Here is a 25046-nt window from a genome sequence, read left to right on the forward strand (position 1 = left end):
TGTGCACGAGCAGACATTTTCAGAGGTAGCACTAGAAGAGAGAGAAAAAAAAAAACAAAGAGGGGAAAACCCAGATGATTTAAACACCGACAAAGAAATGGAACAAACTTGCAGAGAATATTTAAATTAAATCCCAAAAAGACGGCGTATTCTGCTCGCCGTTACCCTGGGACTTTATTTCAAACATGACTGCGCCGAGCGCGGTGCCCTATTTCCAGGCGGCTCTGTCTACCTGCGCTGAGCCCCTCCCCTCCTCCTCCCCCTCCTCCTCCTACTCCTCCTCCTTGTCCCCCCCCCCCGCCCCCCCCTGCAGTAGAGGAGGGTCCATGTGCAGAATGACGTCGCGTTGAAGTCCGACCGACTCCTTCGTTTGTTTTTATTACTCTTTTAATCTCGGACCCAGAATCGGTAATCTGTAAATTTGCGGCCATAATGTGAGATCATCTGCCGCTGTCGTCCGACCCGTGGCTGCCGTTCGTCCTGTCAGGAGCCGCGGCTGATCGCTGTGGAGGATTTACTAGTGACAATACGCAGTAGACTTCTCCAGTTGTCTAGCTGTCAAACTGAAAACTATGTATTGGAAAGAGTAGGCAGAACACATTTGTTGCTATTTATTGACTTTGCTTTTTTTTTGCGTGTTTTTTTTTTGTCCTCTGGATTATCGCTGCCCAGCAACACGACCACCTGACAACTCTGAATGTCGTAATTAAGGTAAGGAAGGACGGAGCTCAGGATTTCACTGTACATTTTAAATTTGGCAGAGAAGGGGGGGTGGGGGGCTCCTGATGATAATGAAAGCAAACTCCTCACTGTTCTTTCTGATTACTGAATAGGTTACTTGCATCCGCTGTGGGAGAAAAAAATCCAATAACTTTACACCGTGGGACCGTTATAGCCCTGCGTCTGCTCCATAATAAAAGTCGCCAAGAAGTTTATGCACTTAAATGTAGAAGCAAAACAGCCAAAATCATTTTAATGGTAGTTTTTATAATTCTGTAGGCACCTGTCAAGAGGTCCTGAGAAATATCCAGTGCTGTCAGATTATTTCCAAAAAATATCATTTCAATAAATATTATTTTCTTCCTTCTGCACTTAGTCCTTCTTGTCATTCAAAAAGCGTCTACTGAGACAACTTTAATAATAACTTCAGCAGCAGCCATATAGCAAAAATCGTCTTTTAGTATCCTATTTATCCTGCGCAAACGCAAAATGGAGATTCAGAGAGTTGCATGTCCTACAGAGGCAGCTGGCAATCACGGCAGTAGTGAGATGGAAGAATTATCACTCTGACATCTTTTTTTATTTTATTTTTATTCATGGATCCGCACAGTAAATGTGCATGGGATATTTTTCAAGCAATCTGAATAACTTAAACTCAGATGTCTTGGCTGCTCCACAGCTGTGAGCCCTTCAAAGAGTGAACCGTACTGGGAAAAAAATATGTCTTTAAACATCACCCAAAGCAATGCCTTATGCTTGCAACCTGTTATTTCAAGGGTGTGATTATTACCAGCAGGTAATTTATGTTGCTTTTGCACAAGGCGAAGCCCCTACAGCCGCTAAAGCAACATTTTAAGTTATGTCGCAGCTATGTTGTGTCTGCAAGAGCAATAACTATTGAGTGACAGCTTTCCGACCAATCCACGAAAGGGCCTGATAAAGCTGGTGTATTTCTGGCTGAGCTGTCCAATAGAGGCGCAGCAGAGGTGGGAATTCAAACAAAAAGCCCAGACGACGTCACGTAGATTCATTAACCCTGAAGTTATCAGACTGTACATGCCCTGTAGGGCACTGAAAACGAGCTCTGTGAGAGGAAAAACTGTACAGACTTCCTTTGGACTTTGTCAGATTTGACGTTTTGTTTACACAGCATAATTTATGTTTTTGAAGCCATTATAACATTATAATAACTCAAATCTATTATATGTTCTTTACATAGCCCCCCTTATTTTTACCTCATTAGGTTGTTACCCACCGAAGCGGAATCTACTGCTATCCAAAACCAACAAGACTATATTTGCACTCCAGATTTTTTCATTAATCAAATTAATTAGCATATTTCTAACTATATAATCTAGTCTCACATGAAACCTGTAATCTCTGCCTGAAAGTAAAGAACCTCAGTACACCTATTATTAAACCAATGCCGTGGAGCTTGAAATAGCAACATTGAGAACGTTTTTCATTCATTTCTTTTCTTCATTTACCAGGTGGATCAATGAGCTAGCAATGGAGACCAAAAGATACCAAAGTTTCTTTGATGGAAGTAATACAGAGAACAGATGGGCACAGGTCCCCAGCACCATGGAGCACTGCTGCAGCACAGAGGATTCAAGTCTGACTAGCAGTGATATCCTGATGGACATAGTCAATGTGAGCTGCCCTGCTGGAAGCCCGGCAACCGACTGCAAAGACAACAATACAAAGAAGCAGGAGCAGCCAATCCTTCGGCTCAGCCAGAACCAGCCATTTGTTCTCCCACTTTTCAACAACTCTGTCCATGGTCATAAGCAGGAAATGGACTCTAAGGAGCTTTCCAAGACAGTGGCCGAGTCTATGGGCCTGTATATGAATGCTGCCAGGGAGGCAGACTTTGCCTTTAGCCAGCATGGGGGCAGTACCAGCCCTGGGAAGATGTATCCAGTGTGTGGGCGGGCTCTAGAGGAGAACCAGTGTGGCTCCACAAAGAGTCCTAAGTTAAAGCCATTTGGTTTCCAGCAGCCCAGCACCACTCCCAGAGAATGCACCACTGGGACTCCTGTTAGTTCAGCCTCAATGCTGGCCTCATCTCTGTCCTGCAGCCCACAGACCTCCAGCTCCATCTCTAGCCCCGGGGGCAGCAACAATATGGTGTCGTCAACCACCAGCCCTCCTACATGTTTTGGACCAGTGTGCTCGTCCGTCAGTAGTCCTGTCAGCCAGACATCTTGTGCTGCAACTATGGCCAACATCAAGCGCAGGAATTCAGCCACATGTAGCCCCGTGGGGTCCAGCACGGTGGGCTCACCACCTCTCACCAGCCCACACAACGTCATGAGATCCCCCATGTCCAGCCCACAGAGTATGAGTAGTGTGAGATCTCCGCCGTCCTGCAGCACTACCTGTAACATTAGGTCTTCTGTCTCGAGCCCTACAGGTGGCAGCTGCACCAGCACTGCCAACAACTGCAACACAGCAAGACCGTCCATCTCCAGTCCGGCCACAGGGGGAGCAATGGCTGCCAGCAGCCCACAGAACCCCTCCTCAGGTGGGTTTCCTGTGTCCAGTCCTGCTGGCGGACTGGGTTCGGCGCAGAATGACACCAACAGCCCAGAAGCAGCAGGTCTGAGCAGAGACGCAGACTTCAAGAACTTTGAATTCCCTAAAGTAGAGGTTGTAGACGGGGAGGTGTTCAACGTCGGCTTAGATCAGATGGGCATGGTTAAGTTCATAAAAAACGAGCCTGGAACTGACTTCAGAAGCATGTGTTTAGGAAGCTCCAAATGTAATACGAGTAGCACACCTTTTATCACACAGATTAAGAGCGAGCCAAACAAAAATGAGGGATGTATGAACCAACAGCCCTATGGTGAGCAGTCACCATCTCTTAGTCACTTTCCTGCATCTGAGACCACCTATTTGTCCCTGAGGAATAACATTGATGAATACAGTCTTTCTGGTATCTTAGGACCCCCTGTTGCCTCTATGAATGGAAACTATGAGTCTGATGTGTTCTCCAACAATGTTCTGTCCAAAGGGGTTAAGCAGGAGACCACTGATGGCAGCTATTACCAAGAGAATAACAGCATGCCCACATCGGCTATTGTTGGAGTTAATTCCGGTGGACATTCATTCCATTACCAGATTGGAGCGCAAGGAACAATGTCTTTCACGCGGCATGATGTGAGGGACCAGTCCAACCATTTGTTGAATCTCATTTCGCCTGTAACAGCGTTAATGGAGTCGTGGAAATCTCGGCCGGGCATGTCCCAGGGGTCCCTGACAGCCAGAGGTGAGGGTTACCTGGGTCAGAACTGCATCACGGACAGCATGTCGAGGTAAGGAGAATGCAGACGTCTCTTTGCAGTCTGAGTGAGTGCCTTTCAGTGTATCTCCGTCAAATCCCTGGCTTGAAAACTGGGACGTTTTCTGAGTTGTGATTCATATTAAAAAAGTTCAGCTTTACAGAGAGAATCAGTTTTCATTTTGTATAAATAATGTTTTTTTGTCAGTAAACCTGTATAATAGTGTTGTCTCTCTATAGGAGGGCCAGTTTGTTACAGTCAGAACCATACTCGCACAAGGGACTTAGGGCGTTTGCTTTGAACAGTGCAAAAATAATAACAGCAGGGCTTGGGAAAGGCAGCGGGATGCTGGCTTGGTGAACAGGAATTAAAGGACGGGGTCCAGGTCATTGTTATAGTAGCATGTGATCAAAACATCATCCCTGCTAGTACTGCCCTGTGTTCTACTGTAACACAGAGGCAAAGTTTACCTCTTATCAAGGGCCCATGTGTGTGTACAACAACAAAATATATTGGTCTGATATCAGGAGGTCCAGCTAAGACCTTGTGTGATGCAAATATGTGTTTTTACGGGCCCTGAGCCATTGGCAGCATCATAAATTATGAATGATTGATCACATGTTTTTGTTGCCAAACTGATGAAATAAACAGTTGCTTTTGTGAGGGTGGGGGCATAAACAAAACAAACAGGCCAAAGGGGAAAAAAAACCTCTATAATAGCCGCCAATCTGGCAAAGTGCAACTTTGACACAGTTGTTGTGCTTCCAGTGTATTCTGGTGTCCTAGTTGCATGTGAAGCTGAAAGGAAGTGCTATATACAAGATAAATAACAATGAATTACAAAACCATTATCTAGACCATGAAACACATGGAAACATTGCTGAAAATACAGAAGTGTGTATAATTACCTAACCGTGAGAGGTACTGGTGTTTTTTTGCAGCAAGTTAAAAAAAAAAAAAAAAAGGTTTGCAGTCCGGGGAATCTGAGTGTGATATGATTTATGTATTTCAAAAGCATTTACTTTCTATTGGTGTTCTTATAAACAACATTGCTATTATCTATTTATGCAAGGGATGTTATAAATTCCCACTTGTTATGAACTGGTGCGAAGAAGCACTAAACAAAGTCATAAATGACTTCCTGCTTACTTGCACGGCTTCAATAAGAGTCAGACGCTTGCTGTAAAAGAAGTACAGTATTTAAGCCGCTGTGGGATGTTGGTGTACATTGCTTTGCTCTGTTCCACTGTGACTTGACCGTGACAATTCCAGACCTACTTTGGGAAATGATGTTGAACAGAATCTCAAAATGGAGATTTCCTGATTGAATTTGTAGAAACCAACTTTTGCTGATCTCACTGATTGCTCTGCTACTTTCAGTTGTCGTTTTTAGATATTCTTCAGTTGTTGTCGTTCAGATTGCGGTGACAAATTTGTAAGAAGGGGCTGGGAAAAGTCACTATATCTGTGATAAATCACTGTATATTCATGTAGGTCATCAGCTTTAAACTGATTTACTGTAGCTTGCAAATGCAATGCAAAACATTTCTGCCGTTGATGATGGTTGTTCAGTTTTTATTTTAAGAGTTTATGCATCATCATAACTATCATAACTATGATTCAACAAGATATTCAAATAGTCCTTATTGTTATCTACTGTGAGATGTGTAGTCCGATTTATCTATATATCTCATAACAAGATAAACTGATGATGACAGCAAACATGTATAGTAAGCTTGTCATGTATGTGTGTCTGTATTTATCCATACTGCATCTTATCCACAGATCTGACCTGATTATCTTATTATCAGTATTTCTTTTTTCACCTCATCTCAGTTTGGCATGTTTATTCAGCTTCATATGTACAGTACATGCTCATCTAGAGAGTAGATACGCCGTCTCTGTGTGTGTGTGTGTGTGAGTGTGTGTGTGTGCGCTATAACAAGGCTCGCAGTTCTGAGGAGACTGATACAGCCCTGTTACCTTGGAGGCGACCCATATGGCAGGAGGCAAAGCGATGTTGACGGGATCACTGCCACCTTGGTCCTAATGAGATCCAGCTTAGCCCTTATGTCAGACAGGATGACAGTAAGAGGTGGGCCACATGGCAGCCAGCCAGCCAGGCAAGGAAGCAGGCAAACACAAACACATATACATACATATATATTACAATAATATGCACACACACACACACAGACACAGACACAGACACAGACACACACACACACACACAGAAATGTCTTAGGTAGAATGCAAGAGGAAAACCTTTTCAGATGTTTCTGCCTACTTTCAGTGTCCAGTTACACCAGTAGTATTGTATTGATTGACAGCTATACTTAGACATAAACAGGCTTATTGTGTCCTGCCTGAAATCTAAAAAAGAAAAAGAAAAAGAATTGCAGGAAATATGTGGTACCTTTGAGCTTTGGACTGACTGCATGGTGCCCAGGACCAATATTTCATTGGCAAAAATGTTACATAACCATTAAAAAGCACAACTAAAACTCTTTGATCCACTGAAGCCTCGGATGACAGAGTGTAAAATCCCTTGGCTCTTTTTTTCTCACTTTGGTTTCCTCTGTAAATGGTTTTAATTAAAAATGGCTGCTCATCTGAGCAGTCTGAATTACTTTGTGCAAAAACCTTTTAACTCAGATTTACAAGAGAGGAGGAAGGATGAGGGGGGGCATGAATCGCCCTAACCACAGTTGTTGGATTTATGTGATGTTTGATTTAAACGTAATGCTTAGACAAACTACAGTAGGCAGCCAGGATGGTATATTGTACATGATTAGATTTGAAATGATTTCATTACAAAAAAGTATTTATTGTCTTGAATAAAATTTAAAAAGCGGAGTACTATAGTTTAAAATGCATTATGAAAAAATATTCTGATTCAAATGAAATATGAAAATATGGAAATTATCATTTAATGACCTACATTTACGCGTTGGATTATGTTTGCTTGCTGCCAAAATCTCCAAATCTCTTTTCACCCTATTTAGGGCATTTCTGTGCTGCAGGTTTTCACAGTAATGTTTCACCAAATAGACTTATTCTAAAACTTGTCAGCCTGGCCTCATAATTTCATAATCTGATAAATTTTAAAGACTCGAAACAGAAGCCAGCAATGTATTTTTTCATTTAGATAAGCTCTCATTAGTTTTTTTTTTTTTTTTAGCCTTTTCTGTAGCCATGGGAAAAATAGCTATAGGCTGCCTTTCCTTCTTTAAAGCTTGCAGTCAGTTGCTGTAGATTAACAGAGTGTCCATCATGAAGAAGCACCAGATTCAAGTGGGGAGAATGCTTTGCACTGGACTCTGGCCAACCCTCAATGTTCTGCAGCGGGATGAAAAGGCATACTCCTGAGAGCACACTAATAGGGCTTTAATTGTATGTTCCTCCACTAAATTAATGGATAGAAATGATTTGATTAATTCAGACACTGCTGGATACTAATATCCAATTAAATCCCAACACCAGGCATGCATAGGGGCTCCCAATGCATTATGGGTTCCTGACTATAAAGCGGGCAGCTGCTTGTTTGGGTTGTGAATAGAAAAGTAACAGGTACAGGTGTTGGGGAATGGCTGTGGGTCTCTGGAGTCGGTGTTAAGACATTTTCTTATAGTGCATGTAAGTGTATCAATTATCTGCCTTCTCATATGTACTGTCCCAACTTTGTAGTCTTCATTTGATTATCATTGTATATCAATCATTTAATTTACCCTTTTATTATTTACTAACTTCTTTGATTCAATGAGATTTAATAAATGCCAGGTACTTGTAGAGAAACACACAAAACCTTCTTTAGCTTTCTCTTTCGTGAAGAAACTCATGATGATCTTAAGTGCAGACTTCACCTGACATGGAGTAATTAATAATAATAATAATTAGAAGAAGAAGAAGAAATATAATAAGACAAATAATATTTTTTCTTTATTGATAAAAACATGAAGCAGTAATAACGGCAGGAACCATCTACATTTAATTAATAAATTGGCTTCAACCAGGTGAGAATCAAAGACACCATGTGCTCAGTATATAGTATACCGTACATTCCTCATATTCTTACTGCAGAAATTTCACTTCAAATCACAGCCTGGTATCACCAAATGGCGTTAACCATGTTCCCAACTGATGAGTTGGGAATGAGAATGGGGTTTTAAAGGGCAACTATTATACAGCATTTTCAGGATCATACTTGCATTTTGTGTTTGTACTAGAACATGTTTACATGCTTTCATTTAAAAAAAAAAAAAAGCACTTTTTTCCCATGCTGCCATTGGCTGCTGCACCTGTATTCGCCTGTCTCTTTAATCCCTCCTCCCAAAAAAGCTCAGTCTGCTCTGATTGGCAAGCGCACTTCCTGGCGTGCCCGGAGCCTCAGCTCCACGTTTCACTAGTTGATGCCAGAGCTACTGGAACGGAGTATATAGCAGGACTTTGTACTGTGGAAAATCATCAATAAAGGCTTCTAAACCAAATATTACACAACCGGACATGTCCCAGCAGTAAAGGGACCGGAATTTGGGGATAAATTACCAGCACTGGCCAAGATTACATCTGTGTCGCATTAGCATGTAGCTACATAATAGTTAGCAGTATGCCAACATTAAATTGCGTTGAAACAAAGCAGCACTTTCTACCGTCAAAAATTGCAGATAAAGGCTGTTGAACCAAACATTACCCAATTGGACATGTTTTAGCAATAAAACTGGAAAACTGGAACTTGGGAGAATTTAACAAAACTGGCAGCCAATGTGATATTGTTTGCAACACCGCTAGTTAGCTCAGCAGTAAACACCACAAGGACTTGAGGCATCCTGCAGTTCTCAACTTTTTTTTTTCCGGTGTGATGAAGTCACTTGGGAAAAATGTAGAATGAACCCAGTTAACAGCTGTCCACAGAGTAAGTGATTACTGTAAACATGACGCATGGTTATTTTATGGGATAGCATGACCCATATTAGACCTGTACTCACATAGAGTTGCTGCGTGATATCTCGGCGCCATGTAGCAGTGCTTCGGCTGTTCTTCCACCCAATATAGTCCCAAATCAATATCTGCCTAGGAAATCATCTAGTCTTAATCTGCATTGCTATTTGTACTTGTGAATACGCAGGCTACAAGAAGTAATTAGGTTGTTGTTGTTTTTTTTGTTGGCTCACTTTCACTCACAACATGCTAAACGGCAACATAGGATTCCATTCACTATGCTAAGTTAACTAGGCAATGTTGCAGCGGACTAAAACAGTGCATGCACTAAGACAAAGAAATACGTTGTCCCAACTATCTACAGCTAGGGGAGACCATGATAAGCCCTATTTCAACAAACAGTGACGTGTTCCTTTAATATGCAGTGACATGTGACAGGAAATGTCCTTACAAGTGGCATGCTATTTATATGCCTTCCCATGAGATTGCACTGCATATCAAAAGAACACATATATTTATATTTTTTTATTTAACTTTTTAGCATTTTATGATTAATCCAGACTGGGTGGTGGTTTCAAAGGCCGGCTGCAAGGTGTAGACTGACTAGTAGAGAGTAGGACTTTGACTTTTATAGGACTTAATCTCATTAAAGATATGTTGATATTTCTCCTGCAGAGAAGAAGCATAAAGTGCCCTCATTATGAAAGTATCACTTTTTCAGGGATTTGGGGTGTTATTTTGTGTCTCTGTTGCTTCCACGCGCATACAAACTTGGAAAAATAACTATCCATGCTATTTTGAGTGAGATATGGGTTTCTGAATGTCCTCTGCCTTCAGTCTCCGGGTGAGCTGTTCAAAATCTGCACGGCTTTCTATGTCACTAGCCGAGACAAGGTGGCTAACCGTGGCATGCTAGCGCAAGCATACTAGCTCGTTCTCAATGGCAAAACACTGCTACAACACACACTAGCTCACCATAATCTACAAAAGAACTACTTCCATGTCCCTGCTCTGCAGGTATTCCAGAAGATGTCTCCCAGCTAATCTTGCCTTGTACTCACCAAAGTTGGAGAAAGAGTTATCCAGCTGATCTTACCTAGCTACTGCTCATGTGCGACTCCCAATAAAGATAGTATAGAAGTAAAATGTCTCACTCTAAAACAAGTGAGATGTCTCACTCCGTGGCTAAAACAAGTGAGATGTCTCATTCTGTAGCTTAAACAGAGACCCAAAGACACAGGGTGAAAACAGAATCTACAGCAAGGTGCGGTACAACAAAAATTTGATGTTTTTTGAAAATGAAACCATGTAAACCTATTCTGGTACAATCTCAAAATACAATTATGAACCTGAAAATGAGCATTTGTTTATTTTTTGCTGGGTTGTGCTGTGCAACAAACATTATTTGATGACTTCTTCAATTTGGTGGCAGACTCGTTCAACCTGATTACTAAAGGCTTGCAAATTTTGGCTGGAAATCCTGCAAATTAGTCTATTTAAGACATTTTCTTATGTTAATATAATAAATACATTCTCCTAAAGTGTTGGTGGAGACCAAAACAGAGTTCTGTGTCTGCTGAACGTGTAAAAAGGCTACTTTTTCCTAGTTTACCACAACAACTTTAAATGGTGATAATGTCATTTGTGAATTTTTCAGCTTGTTTCACTGGCCAAAAAAAACCTATAAATGCTGTTTTAAGTGGAAAGTAAAGGCAACATTAGCATTCTGGCTTTTAGAGTAGATTTAGTTTTGCTAGCAGCTCTGTTAAGTACCACAATACTGTTGCTTTCTCTTTGAAATGCTCACCAAATAGTCATATTTAATTCATTTATTACCTTTTACCAAAAGAGAGAGAAAAAAAATCTAAAATACAAAACTTTAAGAAGTTACATATCTGATCTAAACATCCAACAATTATATCTTAATAGGTACAGCCATGAGGGCACAGTAAAAGCCAGCTTTCTGTTCCAGCTTTATGAATGGAAATGTTGTTTTTTAACTTGTCATATTAGAGTGTAGAGAGTAAATGCCTACAGAGTGGATGTAATCTTTGTAAGAGAACATGTTGTGTGGCACAATAATCGGATGCTTTTGTTGCACAGAAAAGAAGCCATGTTGAAAGCCTCCACTCTGCCTCTCCCACGCAGGCATACACGTGCACGCATGCACACACACTTCTGCTGCCTTCAACAATAACAACAGCACACATTCTAGGCCGGACTTGACACCCCAATAAAAGTGGTTACTGCTGGCCAGGTCTCCTGGGATTTGAATTCTTGGCTTGTCCTCATTTGAACTTCTTTCTGAAGCACAGTCTGGTGACGGAGGGCCAGATTTCAGCTAGGCCAGTCCTGCAGTTGGAGATCTACTCTCTATTACCTACCGCTGACCTTCCCTTCTGTTGTTGAGGTCATTACTAAACTGCATAAAGGAGGCGGAAACTAAATACCAGAGCTACAACAAAGCATAGTGAATGCTTCTGTTTAGTGATGAATGCCTTGGTTTTTATAGTGTGTTGCTGTGTGAAATAGTGTAGCTGAATGGCAGTACTTTGTTTACCTACCCTAGCACGCAAGTGGTCTTAAGATCTCCTGATTGTAGATGGATAGATGTTTTGTGTGGAGGAGTTGCTAAATGTAATGCACCATCATCTGAGATGATATAGCAACATACTGGTATCAGTAATATAGCGTAACTACAGGGAAATATGGACTTATTAAATCACAAATTACAAAGATTAACTGGTCATGAGAGCCTCTCTCTATTGTCATGAATTAAAAAGTATTGTTTGTTGAGCTAAATACAGACATGTCTAATTCATGGGTTGGACATTATTCATTCAGAGCTATAAAAAGCAATGAGATCTATATTTCATTTTTGGTGGAGAGGGAGCAGAGAGAACCCGTTTCCACTCTCGACTCTCCCATCGTATTATTGTCATCCTTTTGTATCCTGATCCACTTGACTGAGCAAACAAGGCATCCCTTTATCATTCATGTTTAATTAGAGTTTGCCCAAGCATTGATGCCAAATTGCTTACGTTTAAACCCCTGTGTTTGTCTCATCTGTTTCTCTATGGAAGTGATACCATAAAGGAGGACTTTTCAAAAAATGTATAATTGTTCAGCTTGAAAGGTTCCCAAAGTAGGTCATGCATAGCTGGCTCAAATGGTGTGAAGGGTGTGTGTGTGTGTGTGTGTGTGTGTTTGTTGGGGGAGGTTATTCCAGGTCTTTTTATGTAACACTTTTATTCTATGGCAAACACACAAACACAAGTGGTGCTGCCGACTGTAAAACACTAATAACTAATAACGTCCTTGGTCAAGCATTTATTTGAATACATAAAAGACCATTCTAACGATTCCGTTATTCAGGGTTGTCTGCAGAAATCATGGACGAGGCATAGTCTTGAATGTTAGATTGGTGTTATGTCAGAATTTTCTTTTTATTTTAGGGGCATATACCTTTATTAGATAGTGATAGTGGATAGACAGGAAAGGTGGGAGAGAGATGGGGTTGACACGCAGCAAAGGGCCGCAGGTCGGACTCGAACCGGAGCCACAGCAAAGGACACTATATGGGGCGCACACTCTTACTGGGGACATAGAGGTCGCCCCAATTTGCAAATTTTTTTACTTTTTTTTCAAACAGACAATTTCTGATTTCAATTTGAACAACTTCAGATTATTTTAGACTATTTTATTCAGACAATGTTCTTGAATTGCTGCTTGTGTTTAAACAACATTTGACATTTCAGACGTTTGGCTTATTTGGTAAGTGAAAAACATATATCCCTCAAAAAAGGTAATGTAATGATTCAAGTGATCTATTATAAATACATTTCAAACAAAACCCAGCCATACAAATATCTCAAAACTGGGCCAATAAAAACCAACATTATCTGCATATGTAGGAATTACTAAAGCTAACTCAGAAAATGTTTTTGTTTCCATTTCTTAAATTTGAATTGACCATCCCTGTAGGTACAGAAAATGACACAGAAACCTAATACCAGATAGTACGCACATCTAGAGAGAAGTGACTTGGTAGGCATCATTTAATTGTGTTGAATGTTAAGCAGGAGCTTTCTCTTATATTCTCTATCCCGCTTAACTACTTGACCTTGTAGGAAGTGAATGGAGCTGATGCACCATTATACTGCAATGTAGAAGTTTGTGCACATTCATTCCTTGATTTATTTGTTGATTGTTTAATCACACATGGACATGCTCAGATGCATGTTTGCTTTATTGTGGTTTAGTGTCATTAGAGCAACATTAAAGTAGGGACAATGAGAGAATGCAATGCAGGGCACCATTCAGGTTTATCCAGTGCACTCCTTGGGTCTGGTGTCACCATTGCAGTTAACACAATAGAATCATGTAGTTACTTCTCTAAGCCAATGTACAGTCTCTTGGTGCTTCACACTCTCCACCATCATCCCTGTGCCAAAGATTACCTGCCTTAATGCTGTGTAGCTAATAAAACATTTGAGCGCAACCTTCTATAATATACCTGAAATGCCGCATCTCCCCACTGATGATCCCATATCAAGGCTGGAGTCAGCATGTCACTCCACCATGCCAACACCCAGAATCACCAAAACACCAACACACCCATCCCATTCAGAGTTCAGTTCCACCTTTAATTCCATCAACCCACACAAACCTTTTACCAAATTATTTGGTATAAACATTGACCCAGCCTAATGCCACTGGATTTGGAGCTTCCTGTGGAACAGACCGCAGAGGGTGAATGTTAATAATCTACGTGGAAAACCTACAGCGGATTGTTAACCGAGCATTCAAAATGATGGGCAAACCACTCCATTCAGGTGAGTTGAAGTGAGCAAAGAAGACAGTCTCCGACCCGTCACAACTTGTTCATCACCTCTTCTAGCTCCTTTTCTCAGGGAAATTCTACTGGTCACTGTCTACTAAGACTAAAGGACTCACATTCCCTTTTAGCAATTAGGACTCTGAACTACTCCTCGCATATCAATGGTATGCATTACAACATGTACTGTACCAACAAAAAAAATCAGTCCTAAAGTCCAGTCAAAGTTAATGAATCTCTGGCAACAAACCACGTTTTTAAAAACATACACATCTTTGCATTATTTTTCTCATTCTTTAAAATAAATGTATTTGTATACATCTACACTTGTGGATTCCCTACAGTATCTTGGTGATCGTGTTATTGCTAATGCCTTACATTAGGACTGGGCACAACTGAATTGTAATTCAGGTGGCATTAAACATTAAACCTGTATTCTTAAGGCTATAGGGACACTTTTCTACCTGGAAACACTTGTTCTCACCAACCTAGATTCCTTCGGTCCTGATGTACTGGCTCCTGAGGACTGGTTGGTGTTATTGCAGCTCCCAGTTGCTGATACCAGCAGTCACAGAAATCAGATTCATCATCAGTGGGTTATTGATTTAATTCTTTGCAGGAGGATTTATGGACGTGACTATGACTCTTTAAACACGATCCAAACCATTGACTTGTGGCAAAATCCAGAATTACATTTTCAGTTGGGTCTGTAGATGTTTTGCATGTGGATCTATCCATTATTATTGGACATTCCTAATCAATAATTAGTTCACATCTGCTAAGAGGAGGGATAATATAATCTTAGAACAACTCTGATATATCTTTGTACAGTAAAAGTTTGCTTTCTTTTATTGCAATTGTAAAAACGTGGTTTTGAAAGTTTCTTCCTTGAGAAGAGAGGCAGCTACCGGGTTTCTTTTGGGTCACTGGTGGAGGAGGATGTTATCCTGCTTGTTGTGAATGCAGCTGACATGCCTTAAGTTCTTGCTTCATTTCAGTATGATTACACCCACACGCTCCAGTGCCAATGACACGTGCGCCTTGTGGTATTTCAGGCTCACCAGGAGGAAGCCTCTTATTCAGGTGTGATGTAGATACTGCTCCAGCTGTCTTTGCGTTCGCCTGTTTGACAGATTAAGAGGGTGGGTTGATTGTCGCATTGGAACGTGTTTGAGTTTGATGGCACCACTGTGAAATACAGTAACTGCAGACGAAGAAAGACTCAAAAAATATACTTAAAATACGACCTAAAGTATAATACATGACCATGGTCAATGGATTGAGATAGGAAAATACAATACAATTGTTTTTTCCCACCCTGATGCACATGGAGATCTATTAATAAGTTTCTATGACACATGACTGAAAATCAATGCATGCCTATACACATTTAATATGTTGCCAGGGATTTACAGTGTTTGGACACAGCGTTTAAAATAGCTGTCATTTGCTGCTGTAAATGAAACACAACATGGAAAACAACTTAGACAGCCTTGACATCATAGCTTTAATTTTTTTTTTTTTTTTTAATGTTTCAAATCTATCATTAAGTCATTATAATTAAGTGTTGACCTATGATATCAGTGTGATCATTATCTCATTGTGAGAAAGCGTGTCACTTTTGTCATTCAGCTGACACCCTCGTGAGTAAAGTTTTTACCTGGAAATAAAAAGGCATTCTTATTTGGTGCATCATAAGTACATGCAGCAGTTGCTTTAAAGCAATACAGGTTTTCAATATTTCTAAATTAACAATGGATCAAATGAACTCACAAAAGGGATGAACTCACAGAATTATCACCAGACTCTGGAGTTCCCCTCAGCTCCACAGAAAGTTCAATCTAAACCCACTACACGCACTTGCTCAGTGCCAAACAGCAGACAGACAAAGTTAGCAACAAGCTGTTGAAGAAAGGGGAGCATTTTGCAGATAAAGAGGCAGATATTTTACAAAAGGAGCTGGATGAAATGTTAAAAGAAAAAAAACTAAAGGAGAGTAAATATTGGGCTTTTCAAATGAACGCTAGTGTTGTGAATAAAATAGGTGAGGATTATCAGCAGATGAAACAGGATGCGGTTACTGCCCCATATACAAAATAGTACATGTCAGTAGATCACTAAGTGAAAATACCTAACAGATCAAGTACAGGTCCCATTTTATTGTTCTTTTATTCTCTTGGCCCTGACATTAGTTATTAGAGCTCCTATCTATGAGCTGTATAAGACAAGCTCTACTGAGGACATGGCATTTATTTCCTCTGTGAACAAAGCTGCAATGCTCATTTCATGCAATATGAATTAAGGGCCAAACACTCACAAGTGTTTCAAGGGGTGATTTCCCCTCAGTGATTGCCACTGGAGAGGTGCCAGAAACTGAACAGGAGAAAATTACCATACTGTAGAGAGACAGAGAGTAAACCTGTTAAAAATTATGGTACTCTGTAGGCGTCTGAATGTGTGCACAAGTACAGTCTGATGTTTGTTATAGAGAGAGGGAAAGTACAGTAGATTTGAATAATTCACTGTACTTTATGTATTAAAGGTCCCATGGCATGAATATTTCACTTTACGTTAATATGAGTTCCCCCAGCCTGCCTTTGGTCCCCCAGTGGCTAGAAATGGCGATAGGTGTAAACCGAGCCCGGGGTATCCTGCTCTGCCTTTGAGAAAATGAAAGCTCAGATGGGCCAATCTGCAATCTTGCTCCTTATGAGGTCATAAGGGGCAAGGTTACCTCCCCTTTCTCTGCTTTGCCCGCCCAGAGAATTTAGCCCACCCAGATCAAGGCCAGACCACCAGCCTCCATTATGTATTTTTGGAACAGGTTCATGGCATACTTTTCTTAATGGTTAACTGGGAGGAAAAGAGTGTGAGCTAGATTTTCCAGGAACAAATCACTGATTTATTTATGAACAATCAGGAACCGGTACAGTTTAAGACCGGTCTTTGGAACCTTTGCTTTTTTGAAACTACAGTCTTACTTGTTTTGGAAAAAGCAGTGTCTGATGCTAGCATGTGGACATTACTGAGCTTTCTTGAACAGGGAAAACCTGTATGTCACTAGATGGCACATTTGTTGTTTTCTTTGGATCTCATACGACTTCTCTTAATTAGGTCACCTGATGGTGATTCGCCAAAATGTAGGGAATGAAGGGAATGTAGGGAATTTCCAATCAGTTTTACTTGAGGCCACAATGGACCTTAAATAGGCTCGCTTGAGGTTTTTGGTAGCAAGTTATTAAACTTTTAACATTTTGTATAACCGCTGCCGTCTTGTGTTGGGAATGAACTACAACATTCTGTCACTTTGCTCAACATTTCTTCACCTGCACATCTAGTTAGGCATTGCCACACACCATTTACAAAGTCCCCTGGAATAATGGCAAGACAAAATGCTGAGTCAAATGCTCAGTCTACTGCATCACGTTTCACCCCCCCCACACACACTTTCTCCTACCTCCCCCCCGTCACCCTGAGATTAATGGTGTTGAAAATGAGGGCACGTCACATGTGTTGACACGAAGGGAGAGGCACTCGCCTAAGCAGAGCAAGCCAGGAGGCTCAGCCACTGTACAAGCTGCTGTATATCTACTTTCCTCATGGCTCGTCCGCACTGTAGTTAAACAATCAAATTTACAAGTAGAAACTCATGATGACAGAGTTTTTAAGGATTGACAGCCATTAGAAGACTTCATCAACTAATGGAAGGGTTTCTACTATTGAACACTGTGTTGAAACTTTTCACTGCAGCATGCAGTTCTTTACACAAAAAGCTCCTTGTGTTGAATAACACTTTACAAACAACTTACTTAATATATATATTATCAGCTTGTTACCCCCATAACTCATCTCAGCATCTCATTAAACTTTTTTCCTTGACATTCATGAGTGCTAGCTATGACAATTGTTTCATGGGGATTGTTTGTTTAGGGCTTATGGTCCTCCTGTTGTCTAGTTTACATTTGATAGTGCAACAAGCAGGCTGACATGGATTCAAGATTCAAGATTTAGATACACATTTGTCTAATGCATGCTCACCACTGGTCAAACAGAATACCACATCATCCACACAACAATCTCATCTTTTCTGTCCCATAGTGGTATTAAACACACATCTGTGGGCTGCATGATTTAATTATTCCTCCTCAGTGGGCTCCCTTTGGTTTTGGTCCCTTTGTGCCTCCTCTTTGGGACGGATGGACAGACGGACGGACAGACACACACACTCTCTCTCATACTCATACTCACACACACACACACACACACACATTTGTTGACCATATTGATATTTCAGCGTGGCTTCTCAGTTTTGGCTCAGTTTTTATGTAGCCTATGGTTTGTCTTACTGTAACATGATAGACACAAACCTTAAAAGTGAATTATTATTACAAAGATTCTTTAGGATTCAATGGGTCACATATTATTGTAAGCATATTTATTATGTTTGATAGATAAATAGGGTAAATGGTGAATATGGCTGAGGTAGTTATATCTGCGCATTAGAGGTCCAGCCTAATGGCATGATTGTAAGTGGTCTGTTTGTACTCAAAACAACCACAAATCACTCTGCATTGAAGAATTAAGTCAAATGATTAAATCAGGACAAAACATGAAACACAACTTGTGGTTGGACGCTAACATAGTAGTGTGTCTTCACTAATATGAGAGCCAAACCCACAACTTACACTGCTGTTGGACGGAGGGTTTGAAGCTCCGCCATGCACAGTAAATGCATGACAACGGATTTCTTTTTTTAGATAGCTTCAATCTATTTTGAGAGATGGGTAATGATACAGGACAGACACTGAAGGACATTCAAACCTGTCAACTCTTCTTTCTTCACACCTCATTGGTCAGAGGGAAGATGGCATTGATGAAAGGTCGTGGTGAATCTGATTAAAAGAATATATCTATCTAATTCACGGGCAGCACAGGGTAGTTTTTCACTCGCTGCCTATAGATGGATTAGGGAATTGATCTGATCTGTCCTCACAGAGTTGAGCTCGCTCTGCCTCCAGCAGCTGTTAACCCTGTAGTGTATTAAAATCAGATTAGGCTCTTCCACCTAAAGGAGCGTGCCAACAGGCTAGGGTTACAGCATGTTCACATGTGTAAATACACCTCTGTACCCCAGTATAAGGGGGTAGAAAGATGGAAAATCAGGAAAAACCCTGTTCTTTAATGTTCCTAGTGAACTGGAAATGTATATCTTTTAATGATAAAAGTGTGTACGATAACATACAAATCTTTTTGATGAAGTTATAAAAGTAAGGGAGGCTGAAAAGACATTGACAGACAGATAAATGGGGCCAAGATTGATCTTAGTTATGTTTTTTAGCCCCATAGTAACCTCAGGTTTTAGAAAATAAGAAATTCAATAGATAAAATTAGTTTGCAGATGTTTTTGCACTCCTATTAAGTGTCAAAACAGTCTGTAAAACTAAAAGAAATGGAGGTGTAAAGCTAACAAGTTTTCACGTACAGTATAACACCACTTTGAAAGCCAGTGACACCGTTTACGATCCAAACAAAATGCACAAGCAGGGTTTATATTTCTACTTGTAAGCCCTGGTGGTCTTATGTTTTCCTTAGATCTTCGTGTTGAGATGTTCTTCCTTGACTTATTGTTATATTTCAAACAAAGGATGTTCCTGTGTACCAAACATGCAGACATGATAAAAAGACATTTAATGTAATTGTGGTCCAATCTCTCTAATTTACATGAAATCCCATTCTTCTGCAAAATGTCTTAATTTGTATCCGCTGCTGTGCCATCAGTTGTTTTTCTTTCTGCCAGAGGACACTGTCTTAGTTAGTGGTGCAACATGAAAGACAACTTTAAACACACATCAGTGCTATAAAATGTCCATATGCTTTATTAACATAAATATTCCAAATACATATTGCTTGGGAATTTCTTAATTTAACGTGATCTAATTTCATACAGCTGTGTGTGTACAGATTGTCAACATTACAAGGAAAAGGAAAGAGGGAAACGTTTAAAGTAGCTTGTTGAAGCGACTTAGCCTATGTCTTTCCTTAGTAATGGTCTTCTTTGTTAAAAAAGCAATAATTTAGACTACCGAATCTCATAAAAATGTATTACTCACAACATTACTTACTCATTATGTGTAGAGCTGGCTATGTATATGCGCAGATTCAGCTCAAAATGACATTCACTAAAATGTTAAAAAAAGGCCCGTGATAATAATTGAATAATAGAATAATTGCAAGGAGAGTGTCTTGTTTGGTTAGCCAGAGTATCCCTCTGAGAATCTGGGATTTACAGTACAGTCTGAAAATGATAAAGACATAGGGGGATGGACAGAGAGGGAAAATGATCAGAGATCAGCAGAAAGAGGAACAAAAGGGCAGAGAGGGAAAGGGCATGTGTAAGTCCACTTTCAATTTACTTTATATTGCTCATTGCAGAAGACAGATTTGGGAGTGGAAGGTCTTAATAAAAACACCACATGAGCAGACTCCCCACACATCAACCCGCACTGTATTGAACTTATCATCTTCTTTTTAATTATGGAAAAATGGGGTTTATCCAGCAAATGAATCAGGCTCCATAAGAATCAAATCATTATGTTTGATATGATGGAACAAGGACATTGTTATGAGTACACATGATCACAGTTGCTTTATTGAGATAAGGGTCAATTCAAATAGCCTGAATGAATTGTTGGTTTGTTCTTGGGGTGCGTGTGTAGCGCTAATTAAAAAGCACTAGGCCATGTGCAGTATAGTGTTTATTTTATACAGCAAGGGGAAGTACACTGTGCATTGGGCGCCTGAAGGGAGTGAGGAAAGTCTCTTGTCCTTCCTGTCATCTTTTCCTATTGGCTGGTAGCCAGGGACTTGGGAGACATTTGCCATTAACTGTATGCACCAGCGAAAGCCTGTCTTTCTGCCACTGTAGCTGAAGCATTGCAAGCCAAGATTCAGTCTTCCATTGACATGTTGAGTGTGACAAAACAACCAACCAAATATAAGAGAGTGGTTGGAAATTGTTAAAATGCTAGATATTTTATCACCAAGTCTCAGCTCTCCTAATATCATCAGAGAAAGATAGTGGATACACAGTGCGATTGCTAGTCTGCACATTGAACACAGCTCAGAGAAGTGACTCGCCTGCTTGGAAAGGAAGAGTGAGTAGACAGACCAGACAAACTTGGCAGGAGGACTGAGCTCACTCTAGAACTTGGAGGTTTGTTCCAAAATCAATGCAGCCTACTAATATTTGATTCTACAAAAATTAAGGCTTCCATTGGCTGGAAACACACACACACACACACACACACACACACACACACACACACACACACACACACACACACACACACACACACACACGACCTTGCTATTGTCAAGACAAATGTAAAATGAGGATGTTTCTAAAATTCCTTAAAAACCTTCCTCATCACCTGTCATTCAGTGTTTTTTGTAATCTGATAAGCCACTACCTGAAGCAAAACACACGCCTTATTTTTTCTTTTCTTTTACAGTAATGCAGCGCTGTTTTCCGTCTGAATTCCTAGTAACGCTCGGGACCTCACATGATAAATTGAAACTACATTACTTTCTAGTATTAGATGACTTAAGCTCTAAAAGTTATTCTTGTCACATACTATGAACAAAAAAAAGTCTCTATATGAAAGTAGAATATATTCAGCTGTCTGTCTGGGGAGTCAATATGGCACAGAAAATGATTAGAAATTATTGCTTTTGAGATCCCTTGAGACTGCATTTATTATGGCTAATTGGATTGAATGGTGCCCACTCATTGGCCTAGATTTATACATTTACATCGTATTTAAGGAGCTTAATCTGAATAGCACAGATATCATATGACTGCTATTTAAGCTCCTAAATCCTGAGCATGTCATAAGGGCTTTAGAGAGGGGGGGGAAAAAAAGAGTGAAGGAGAGGGAGACAGAGAGAGAGAGGGGGGAGACAGAGAGGGTGGGGAAGGAAAAAAAAGAAACCAGTGACAGGGTCCCGGTGACTTTGTGCTCGGAGAGACAGTAAAGCAGAATGACAGTACAGGACTTTTGTTCGAATGACTGCCAGCATGTCAATTCCAATGTAACATTTTTATCGACACTCTCCTCACTGCAACCTGACAGGCGGGCAGGAGCTCAACTTTTACGTTCCACTCTAGAAGTTTAGGGTTGGTGAAACAGGTTCCCTTGGCAAACTTTGGAGGAAGTCTCTTTTTACCCCCGTTGTCTGCTGCTTAAGGAAGTATGCAAGACTGCCAATGTTTATTCACTTGACCTAGAAAGAGCTCTTGGTATATGCACACATATTCTGAATACAAATGTAAATTTTGATTTTTATAGTGTGTGTGGATACACAATGTACTGAATAAGCTATTTACTGCATGATTTGCTGTTTTAGAAGATATCAGGTGGAAAATGGTTTGCTTTTTCAGGGTTGCGGGCTTCTACATGTGAAAGAAATGTACTGAAGTGGTTCTTCTGACTGGTGAATGAGCTAAATAACCCCTTAAACGATTTTTGTCAATTAGTCAATTGACAAAAATTTAACCACCAAACTTTTTAACTTTTTAAATTTAGTTAAACTTTTTTGCTTCCAGCTTCTCAAATGTGAGGATTTGCCACTTTTATCTTTTATATATCACTGTAAACTGATTGATATATAGTGAGTTTATTCAGTTTACAATGATAGTCAGCAGCAACTCCATTGAAATGAACTGACTTTTTGAATTTTTCCCATTTTAACTGCTGGTGTGAGTCTTCTATGATGAAAAAAAAGTTTTGGACTGTTAGTTGCTATTTTCCAACTTTATACCAACAATTACTAAAATAATCCTCAGTTGAAATCCTAATAAAAATGACAGGAAATGTATTTTCAATCTCCCATCAAACTTCATCTCTTTTTTCTCCAGTTTCCATTACGTCAGTTTATACTGCCTCTCAATTAAGCTGCTGTTATATTTAGCCAGTTTACAGCACTACCTGGCTGGTAAACAGGAAGTGCAGTAGATTATAACACAACTATCCATCTGGACATTAATACACAATAGAAACCCACAGCTATTTGACTGTGGCCACAGACAGACTGTGTTGCTCACTGCTGGGCTCAGTTTAAGCCTCGCGACAGATACATCCATCCAAATTCACCAGACTGAGCAGGAAGAAGAGTGTCTGCGCGGAGGACAGATTTCTTTCATGCCTAACAAGCAATTTTTGACATCTCACCATAATTTCTTCTGAAACTCACTAATCCAGAACATCAAGTTGTTTGACAGCTTTATTTACTGCTAGTACTTTGATTTCTTTTGACCACCTCAAATGATTCAAACGTTCTATATTGATCCTGTGCCTTGTGTCTTATGTTTGTTTGCCGATTGCTCAATAATCCAATTATTGTAGCGTAGCTCTCTCTGAGCCTTTGTGATGTGTAAATAGACACTTTCTTAGCATGCAGAAAGAGGGGAGTAAGATAGGAGAAGGGAATGGGAATATAAATGGGAAAGAGAAAACTCAAGGAACTGGAGAGTACCGTGTGAGAGAAAGAGACAGAGAGGGAGAAGGGGAGAGGGAACGAGTGAAGGAGAAATAACCCACTAAGGGACTCTGCGGCTGCGTGTGTGTTCATGTGAGAGAAAGAAAAAAAGACAGAAGGGAAAGAAAAAAACACAGAAGCCAAAGTCACAGGCAAAGCCAAAGTTACCTTTGTAAATGCACTGACCTTGTGCACTTCACATTAACCTCCCTCTCCAAGAGAATTAGTCTGTATCATTCACACTCCGCTGTTCCTAACTGCGGCCATTGATTTCACTGGACCAGAAACAGGGAAATTGAATCTCCTGTTACCCTGGCCGAAGACCAAGGGAATACATGCTAATGCGGCACAGACAGACCTGAAACAGCATGTGCTTACTGTTAGACCATAGTTGTCTCTCTGGATAGATTTGGTGTGACTAGAATGGCTCCCTAGGGTGTGAGACTGTTGGAACAGCTTCATAGGCTGTGGCTGCAAGTGATGGCTAAACTCCTTGACTGCTTTTTTCGCTCCTCTTTCCCTGTGCACCAGGTTTCAAATGTAGGTATGGAAAGGGGACAAAAGAATACCTGAATGGGTCCTGTTAAATATTTTTTAATGAATGACACATTGCATCATAGCACAGTGCTGCACTATGGCAGCCATTCTAACCATATTAAATCAGGAGGGAGCATATTACTTTTTTGATTGATTGATGGCCGAGGGCAAGGAGCTCAGACAGATTCATTTACGCAGCATTTGCTCCTTATTAACTACAACTGATGCTATCGCAACAAAAACAAGTTTTCAAATATTATTTTGTACGTTCAACCCAGGGCCACAAGGGCTTTGGGGTGCAATGAGTTTAATTTAGACAGTTCAACTTAAACTTGTATTGATTTTTTTTTTGAATGCTTCAGTTCTACAACAGAAGATGTGAGTATCCAGCATGGGGGCTATTGTTGATGACTGGCTCCACAGTGGCACATTTTTGCCTTCTGCTACAAATGGCTTTAATCCACATAAATTAGAAGAAGTTGCTTAGCAGGAGGCAAAGATTACAGGGATAATGCACGCAGTGTGCGTTTTGGGAAAGAGGGTAGACGTTAGGAGTGAAGAGAAGCTCTGACGGGATGGCTGGGAAAGCAGGAGCGTTGACAGTGCAAGAGCACCAGCTGGGGTAAGAACCTTTCTGCGGCATGCCAAAGTTAGCCCGCAACAAAAAAGGTGGCACGAGAGGAAGGTTGAATCAAGTCAGCGGAGAAAGTAGAAGGAGGAGCTCAAACACTATGACAAAGTGGTTAAACAGATTTTTTTTAAATTTAAGATCCATTATGTATACTGACAGCTAGCAGTCCAAATTCAAAATACTGAAAAGAGTCGTCTCCCTCGGCCCGTACTCCTAAGGGTCAAAGTTTACGGTAATTGCCAGCTTGTAAACGCTAAACACAACGTACCACAATGTCAGTGTTAGCTTGATGCTAGTCTTGCATTATCAGACATTACTCTACAGTGCAGCGGAGTCGCAACATACTGCTGTGTCGACGGTTATAAAAGCTATGCTCTCGCGGAGCTCTGTACCCGGCTGACAGTCACATTTCATTGACTAGCGGTAACAGCAACAGCCACTAAAAAGGCTGCACACTCATGGTCATCTGTACACAGGGCCCAGTCACTGTCTGTTGGCTACGCCCACTGAACAGAAGCAGGGGAACAGTTTCTGCAGGGTGGGAGATTGTCGGTACTACTAC

The 25046-nt window shown here is 40.5% G+C and overlaps 1 protein-coding gene and 1 long non-coding RNA gene across 2 annotated transcripts in view; one reads left to right on the top strand and one right to left on the bottom strand.

Annotated features, from left to right (window-relative positions):
- The first annotated feature begins 288 nt into the window (after positions 1–288).
- Positions 289–25046, top strand: part of nr3c2 (nuclear receptor subfamily 3, group C, member 2) — a 72382-nt gene continuing 47624 nt past the window's right edge. The window contains exons 1-2 of the mRNA XM_032542043.1: positions 289–711; positions 2211–4037. Coding sequence (XP_032397934.1) covers positions 2230–4037 — 1808 coding nt within the window. The 5' untranslated portion in view covers positions 289–711; positions 2211–2229. The remainder of the gene's footprint in view (positions 712–2210; positions 4038–25046) is intronic.
- The window catches only part of LOC116705724 (uncharacterized), a 41643-nt gene continuing 30924 nt past the window's right edge, over positions 14328–25046 (bottom strand). Inside the window, exon 3 of the long non-coding RNA XR_004336007.1 lies at positions 14328–14901. This is a non-coding gene — a long non-coding RNA (uncharacterized LOC116705724). The remainder of the gene's footprint in view (positions 14902–25046) is intronic.

This window comes from Etheostoma spectabile, chromosome 2, assembly GCF_008692095.1.
Source record: "Etheostoma spectabile isolate EspeVRDwgs_2016 chromosome 2, UIUC_Espe_1.0, whole genome shotgun sequence".
Classification (NCBI taxonomy): domain Eukaryota; kingdom Metazoa; phylum Chordata; class Actinopteri; order Perciformes; family Percidae; genus Etheostoma; species Etheostoma spectabile.